An 8,448-nucleotide genomic window follows, 5' to 3' on the forward strand; every position below is an offset into this window, starting at 1 on the left:
ATTATATTTGCTATATATGACTGTGGTTTAAGTAGTTTCACCACAATCCATCCCAGACTCGCCCCAAACACAAACGTTAGTCCAATGTTCACCAACATAAACCACCTACATCGTATTGTTCCAAAATTAGTTACACTACGCAAACTAAAACAATATATGTATACATACCACGAGATGATGTCTTGGAAATTGACACTACCTCTTCTTATTCCAGCCTCTTAATCTCTTCTTCCACAAAACACAATATAGGTGTCCCATGCTTCTAAATGTGGGACGCAACTAATTAAGAGCCACTACTCCCACTAAAATAGAAGTTGTGTAAATTGAATTACGGAATTGTGTTTTTGTGTTTTCACTAAAATTTGGTCACAAATTTTGAATTTTAAATTTACAAACAAAAGGGCTATCCCCTAAATACCCCCAAAGTTCCCCTTATTTCCCTAAATACCCCCAAAACTCCCCTTTTATATATTGTATAGATTTTATTTTCACATTTTAATTATTATGATATTTATATATCTATTTAATTAAATTATTAAAAATATCAAATATACAAATACAACTTATAGAGAAATTGCAGTAAAGATTCGATATTTACGGTTGAGTAAGACAGATCGAGAGTGAAATTTAGTGACAAGGGGGGTTCTTTAATCTGGTGGGTTATGATAAAAATTTGATGGAATCGGCGTGATTTTGGTAATTCCACGATGGCTGTAAAGATAAAACTTTTGATCCTTATTAAGACGTGGGCTGAAGATAACAATTCAATGAAAATGGGCTGTAGTAATGGAATTAGTATGTCCAACACTCTACAGTCCAAGATGTCTCATGTAAATAAATAAAGAAATAAACATTATTTACTTGCAAGTCGAGACTATATTGTCAATATTACAACATCAAAAAAAGGATCTGTTGTCGTGGCCTTATAAGTAACCACTCAACCCTAGTCTTGCTTGGCCTATGCTTTTAAGACTTCAATCATGTACTGTATATATAAAGTAGAATATGTATTACCACTATTATCTATGTGTATGTGTTAGTAAATTCAAATGGGGCGTTTTTATGTCAGTACCTAATTAATTAACCTCATTTAGTGGCTGTGTGAAATGAATGTTGAACTAAACTGTCTGGCATTCTATTAATCTGGCTATTCTTTTGTAGTTTATGTTGATCTGCTGCTACTGGCCCTAGACTGAAAGGCCTAACTGAAGCTTCATCTTATTGGTGAGTATAGCTTGGTTTATATTAATCTAGCATGATGTTACTGATAAGTTCATAGAATATTGTTTAAAATTGTATGCATTAACATATAGCTTATGCACTTAAATCTTTCTATGTTTGGTCACATGTGGGTCTTATAGTATTGCCTCCTTACAATATTCTATAGAATGATACTCTGAATAGAAATCTGAGGAAATTGTATTTTTAGGCTTGACATGGCAGCAATAGGCTCGCAGATTGGATAATACTTACTATTACTCTTATCGTCAGTAGTAGGTTGGATAGAAAAATGCGAGGAGGATTTACAAGACGAGGACGCAGGTTGGCTCTTCTCGATGATGATGAAGAAAATGCTCATGAGGAAGAAATTCATGTCGAAGAGGAAGAATTGGAGGAAAATGATACAGTGAGCGGAAATGGTACAGTGAAGGACCATCCTACACATGATCAAGAAGGCCGTATATTCATTCATCTCAGGAATGATGGATTGTAAGTGGATAGATAATTTTATACATTTTTTTATAAATTTTAAAGTTTATAACTATATATTGATATGCAGATTGTACCCTTCCAGAGCTGTGGCGAACATATTGAAAGATGCTTTCCAAAATATAGTGCACCCAACTGCATTCTCACAAGCAAAACTTGATGATTCATGCATTGAATCCTATTGGCAAGAATTTAAGGTAATTGTATAAACTATAATCCATTAGAGTAAAGAATGGTCAATGTTTTACTTGATATTCTAATTGTAGCTTAGAATTTCTTGATCTAACTGAATTCTTTTCTTTATTAACATTTGCTGGGAAGTCTATAGAATTTTTATATATTTTATTTAATATTTTGTTATATAACTTTTTTTTTTCTTTTCTTTTATATGATTTGGCAGGCCCATGCCAATATTGAGAACTATAATCAAGACCTTGCCAAAAGTGCTTTTCACACAAGATGCAAGCGTAAGTATGGCAATCATATCTACAGACTGAAAAATAGGAAAAGAAAGCCTGCTTACTTCACGGATGCATTGTGGGAAGACTACACTAAAGCATGGAATACGGCTGCGTCTATCAAGGTTTCCGAGAGATGCTCGAAGAATCGTAAACAAGGATATGAGAAAGCCCCCGGCACACATTGTAACGGATCTGTTTCATTTGACGTTACAGTGGAAAAGATGGTAGACATTACATTTTGTAGTTTAACTTGTTCATTTTTTAATTATCATTAATCATTTTGAATATTCTTTGCAGATTAAAGAGAATAATGGGAAGATGCCTAAGTTTGTAGAATTTTATATAAGGGTTCACACGCGAAGAGGCAAAGATTCACCGGGGGAGTTGTGTTCGCAGCGCGCCATAGAAAAAATGGTAATCTCAAATTAATTTGCTTACAAATTTATTTATATATAATTAATATTTTAGTGACAACTGCTGGAAGTAAATATGAATATGATGGTAGTAGTGACTATGATAATCACTTGATCCTTTGATGATCACCCCCAAAATATGAAATTAAATAAGATATCAAGCATTTTTTGGTCTTGCATCTTTGGGATTTTAAATGAAGAAAAATGGGTACTGCCTTGCATCTATGCTATGCTTCCATGATTGATTCTATGTGAGCATTTCATGAAAAACCAAGGCAGTGTTGAAGGGGGTTTACCATTTGCTGATATCATTACTGTTGAAATAAAAGGTTTGTTATGAAGGAGTGAACAGGTGATGAGCATATATGTGAGTGTGCTATATAAATCTGATTCTTGATTACTCTTGAAATAAGAGGTGTTGTAGTTTGGAAACCTCACCATCTTCTCATTTCATGTATTAAATTGTTTTCTTGGCTCTTTTGATTTATGAGAGTAGCAGATAAAATCCTTTAGCACCATTTCAGATTGAATTTGGCAGCAATGCATTGCTTTCTACGAGTTTTAGGGTCATATGCAGGTTGTAATAGACCGTATATAGCATGTGCATGCATTGGTTGGAGTAGACCATATCTTGATTGATTAATATCTGTATCTTTTAGTTATGCAAACAAGGGGCATTGATGCTTACTGTTTTCTTCTTTTAGTTCTGATGCTTAACTGATGCTTACTTGCTTATTGTTATCTTTTAGTTACTGCATTGGTTTGAAGTCTTATTATACATGTTCATAGGAGCAAGTTAAGGCAAGAGCCGATGAGTTGCGGGCTGCTGGGGAAGTAGATCCAGATTTTGATCGCATTTACCTTGACCTTTTTGTGAAGAATATGAAGAGAAAACAAATTCCCGGAGCTGGACAGGCCACAAGCATTTATTTCGCTGATGCTAGCAGTTCGTCCACTGGGGGCTCAGGCGTTAGCACGGAAGAGTTACAAGCAATGCGAGAACAAATCACAATTGAGATGCGCGCGGAGCAGGAGCAGCGATATGCGGAGCTGGAGATGCAAAATGCAGCGTTGAAAGCGGAGCTGGATAGTCAAAGTGCAGAGCGTGATGCTGCTTTAGCGCGTCAAAAAATGGAGTTACGCGCTGAATTTGAGAAAGAAAATGAGAGGATGTTAGAACTATTGTTGGATCTTACTAAAAAGGTTAACCGAATTAGTAAAAACTGAAAGTGTAAGTTTTGAACTATTGTTTTGTTTTAGAACTATTGTTGGATTTAATGTAAGTTTTGAATTTTGTTCTTTATAAATTGTCAATTTCAATTTTGTTCTTTATGGTTATCCAGATAATAAATTAGAAAAATAATGAGCACAAGAGGTGCTAGCAGAAAGAGCTGTCGATAATGCGAGAACAAATCACAATTTTGTGCTAGCAGAAAGAGCTGTCGATAATGAGCACAAGAGGTGCTAGAAAATTTGCGAGCAAAATGGAGGTGCTAGAAGAATTGCGAGCAAAATGGAGGTGCTAGGAATATTGCGAGCAAAATGGAGGTGCTAGAAGAATTGCGAGCAAAATGGAGGTGCTAGGAATATTGCGAGCACATACATAGTTTAATCGACATCCACCATTAGCGAGCAAAAAGGTGGTCGCAAATGAACTTCTGCTCGCAAAAACTACTCACAAATTTGCTACAAGCGCTATAGCGAGCAGAGTTTTTGCTCATAGTTTAGGTTTTTATGTTATCAAAAACCACCAATTTAATATGTAGTCTATATGCACTATAGACACACAAAGCCCATTTACCAGCCCAATAGGATGATATACTAATTTGGAGCAAAAATTGAGCTACAGATCCGCGACGATTACTGCTCCAATTTTGTTTGGATTTTATCAGATTCTACTATTTGAAATCATATTCTTGTAACAGAAAAAGATGAAATCATTTGGGTTCTGAAATAGTAGAACTCAAACGTTTAAAAGTTGGAGAAGCCAAGAAAAGGACTTATCATGGTGTTAATAGTGTGGTCCTAAGCTTATAGCGTTGATAAAAAGGACTCTCTCTGTTTCAGACACAAACATTTATATGATCGGTCCCTCTTATAAGTAAGTATATAGCTGTATGCACACTTACTGTGTGTATATCTGTGTGAACTTTTAATGTTTCTAGTTTTTGTAATTTTCCTTTTATTTCATGTTATTCATATGCTCACACATTGTGTGCACTGTGCAGCTGTGTGCTTTTTCATGTTTCTAGTTTTTGTAATTTTCCTTTTATTTCACTTTATTCATCAAGACTTTATGCAGGCATGAATATGAAAATAGGGTAATATTATGTCTAGCATGGGCCTAAACCCTATCTTAATCACTGAAAAAAATTTGTACCAAGAAAATGAGCAAATCTACTATTTACCCCTGATTATTATAGCGGGGATGAACTATGAAGAGTTCGCAAAGACACAGAAAATGAACAATGGTGGATTTGGTAGGTTGAGCAAAAATCAAATGTATTGATCCACCACCAATCTATAGTCTTTCAAATGAATGTATATTGGAACAAAAATTCAGTGGTTCAAATATATTGTCATTTGGTGTGTCAAATCAATCATAAATCACGTATTTCCCACGTACTATCATTATTAGGAGAACTAATTGAAAAACATAAATTTGAGTACTATAAAACATGTCCTTATAACTATCATATTTACCTTTTTTTCATAAAAATCATTCTCCAATTGGAGAGGTATTGTACCTTTTTCTATTTTGAAGATGTATCTTTACCCCTCCACCAATGGAGAGGTAAAATATTATAACTGTCATATTTGCCGTCTTTTCATGAAAACCCTTCTTCAAGGGGAAAGATATTTGATAAGGTATTACACTTTATAATATTTAATGCATTTTATACTATTTTTTTATTTTTAAAAACTAATTTACCTTTTTATATACCTTTTCCCCTTAAAATGTGCTACTTTTTAAAAGAGTATATTACTTTTAAAAAAAGTAAATACATAATATGTCATTTTCTATATACCTTCTCTTCTCTCCTTGGAGATCTTCTTACAAAGTTCCCAGTATACATGATATCCCTATTCCATGTAGGAAGGAGGTTGCCCAGATTGTAAGAAATTCAGACACGCCGCTAACGGACAAAAACTGCCTTTGTTTGCATGCATTGACATGCCCCTTTGCCATGCAAAATGGTCCCTCAAATCAAACTCTTGTTCATTATCAAAATTTAATAACTCCATTACAGTTTTTTCCGTATATGAAAACAAATTAAATACTATTCTCAAATCCCCCCACCCCCGAACAAAAAACAAAAAACAAAAAACAAAAATGAAATTGATAAAAAGGGCCAGGCATTAACTCAACCAACTTTTTAATTCCACCTATATAAAACCCATAGATTTTCCCTTTTTAAAAATAGATCCCTTTCTTTGTTCATTTCTTCAGCAGTTTATGTTTAGGAGCTTATCACTTTTGATGCAAAAAAATAGATAAAATTAACCTTCTAGTATTTTATATTTCTGCAAAAATAGAGTAGACTTTATTTTGCATTATGCCTCCTATTTGCAATAAATCAGAGTTGGTGCAAAATATTTCTCAAACGTCTCATAATTCTTGGTGTTATTTTGTACTTGGACAGAGAGGTTTTCTGTGTGAAGGTATATAAATAGTCAACAGAGGTGTAGACTGCTCTGTTTTTTGTGCAGGCGACTGTCAAAGACTACAAATCTGATTGCAAAGTTTTACCTGCTAGAAATAAAACCCTTTTTTGGGATTATGAAAAAGATCAAATCTTTGATGTGTTGGATCGTCATCCTCTGCATATTTAGCTTAAATTTGTGGTGCAATGGAGAGGCTGAGAGCGAGGCAGCTCCAATGAAGAGCGGGGAGAAAGCAGCTCTGTATTCTACTATTCAAACTTTCGTGGGCAAATGGTGGAATGGTTCGGATCTTTATCCGGATCCTTGTGGTTGGACTCCCATTGAGGTGACTCACTGATTGTGTGCGCTTTCTATTTCTTCCAATATTTCAAGATTCTTGAAATGAAAAGGGAAATGCAGCTTTTAGCATATTTCTAGCCCCATTATTATCTTCTTTTTTTGTGGTTTTTGATTATGTGAAGTGAAAAAGGATTTTTTTTTTATGACAGGGTGTTTCATGCGATCTGTTTGATGGATTTTGGTATGTGACAGAGTTAAGCATAGGATCTCTTCATGAAAACTCCCTAAATTGCGCTCAATGCGCTGATTTCAGCCCTCATCTCTTTGCACTAAGCCACCTGAAATCTCTCTTATTCTTCAACTGCTTCACGGCGTTGCGCCGCCGCCCTATCTCAATCCCTGCTCGGAGTTGGGGAGCTCTCGGCCCAAGCTTGGAGTCGCTGGAGTTCCGGTCAAACCCCGGGCTAACGGGGCGAATCCCGCCTTCTCTCGGGGAGCTCAAGAGTCTCAAATCAATGGTGATGGTGGAGAATGGACTGAGTGGTGAATTGCATCCATTCATAGGCAATTTGAAGGAATTGGAGCGTTTGAATCTTGCTGGGAATTCATTTGTAGGCCAAATACCCCATAGCTTGGTAGGGCTAAAGCAATTGTTGATTCTTGATTTGAGCAGGAATTTACTATCTGGCCCTTTGACATTGAGTTTTGGAGGGATGGTCCCACTCTTGAAGCTTGATTTGAGCTACAACAAACTGCAGGGGAATATCCCAGAAAGTCTTGGGAACTTGAAGAATTTGACACTTTTAGATCTCAGCAACAACAGATTGAGAGGTGGGATCACTAAATCACTAGAGAATTTGGAGTTCTTGCAAGAACTAGTCCTCTCAAACAACCCCATTGGAGGTGGGCTAATGGAGCTCCAGTGGGAGAGAATGACGAGCCTAGCTGCGCTTGAGCTTTCGAACGCAAGCCTGACAGGTGGCATTCCAGAGTCGATGGCCCGTCTCCGGGGGCTGAGGTTTCTGGGGCTCAACAATAACATGCTGACAGGGGAGATCCCTTCAAGTCTTGCAAGTTTGCCTAATGTTGGTGCAATGTATCTTCATGGTAATAATTTGACAGGGGAGCTTGAATTCTCTGCTTTGTTTTACGGCAAAATGGGGAGAAGATTTGGTGCATGGGATAATCCAAATCTTTGCTACCGTGTGCAGGCAAATTATGTGCCTAAAGGGGTGAAACAATGCCAAAAGGATGTGATGAGATTTCTCAAGTTTGGTGATTCCAAACCTCTTGTTTCATTAGGATCACCACTATTAGTATCATCTTGTGTTAGGAACTTGGTTTTTGTTATGTTTATAGTTTTCAATTTCATGTAATCTGTAGATATAGTTATTGAGGGGATGATCATGATAGACTTAGTAGTAATATGGTAGGATTTGAGTTATGTCCTATTTTAAGGTTGAGGTCATATATTATGATGGAATGAAGAGATGATTGGCAAAATGGCTTTTAATAGGCACAAAACAAGTTAGTTATATTGTGGTATAAGAGAGAAGCAGCCAAGGAAGTGATGTGCACTAAAGAAATGTTTATGGTTGGGTTTAAATGCATTGAAAGGGAAAGAGCAATGGTAATAGGGCCAACACCCTGTAGTTTTGCTCTGTCGATATTTGTATCTCAGAAATAGCACTTTGCAGTTTGCACAGACTCACAGAATACAATTCAAGTGGTCCATGCATATATTAAAGAAAAGGTAATGATGATAAAGATGTGTGTTTGTGAGAGAGGCTACCAACTGGGCCTTAATATTCAATATATTTTCCCTAGAATTTGGTAGATTAGAGATTCATGCTCTCAAAATTAACCACTATAGAGGCCCAGCCTGGAATGTCATTGGGTCTAAAGTCACTGGGCCCAAC

The 8,448-nt window shown here is 36.1% G+C and overlaps 2 protein-coding genes across 3 annotated transcripts; both read left to right on the top strand.

The window, feature by feature from the left end:
- The first annotated feature begins 1,104 nt into the window (after positions 1-1,104).
- Positions 1,105-4,233, top strand: LOC125197983. Of its 2 annotated transcripts, XM_048096459.1 has the most exons (7): positions 1,105-1,224; positions 1,495-1,710; positions 1,781-1,907; positions 2,111-2,395; positions 2,469-2,585; positions 3,374-3,815; positions 4,018-4,233. In XM_048096459.1, the coding sequence occupies exons 2-6, from the start codon at positions 1,511-1,513 to the stop codon at positions 3,809-3,811; spliced, it is 1,167 nt and encodes a 388-aa protein (XP_047952416.1). In that variant the 5' UTR covers positions 1,105-1,224; positions 1,495-1,510; the 3' UTR covers positions 3,812-3,815; positions 4,018-4,233. The 2 variants fall into 2 exon arrangements, with proteins under 2 accessions (XP_047952416.1, XP_047952415.1); XM_048096458.1 differs by lacking the exon at positions 4,018-4,233 and having other exon boundaries at positions 3,374-3,869.
- Positions 4,234-6,050: 1,817 nt separating this feature from the next.
- LOC125197984 (piriformospora indica-insensitive protein 2-like) lies at positions 6,051-8,032 on the top strand. Its single transcript, XM_048096460.1, has 2 exons — positions 6,051-6,575; positions 6,739-8,032. Exons 1-2 carry the CDS (start codon positions 6,366-6,368, stop codon positions 7,903-7,905), a joined length of 1,377 nt encoding a protein of 458 aa, XP_047952417.1. The 5' UTR covers positions 6,051-6,365; the 3' UTR covers positions 7,906-8,032.
- The last annotated feature ends 416 nt before the right edge of the window (positions 8,033-8,448 follow it).

The sequence above is a fragment of the Salvia hispanica genome, unplaced genomic scaffold (assembly GCF_023119035.1).
Source record: "Salvia hispanica cultivar TCC Black 2014 unplaced genomic scaffold, UniMelb_Shisp_WGS_1.0 HiC_scaffold_1142, whole genome shotgun sequence".
Classification (NCBI taxonomy): Eukaryota; Viridiplantae; Streptophyta; class Magnoliopsida; order Lamiales; family Lamiaceae; genus Salvia; species Salvia hispanica.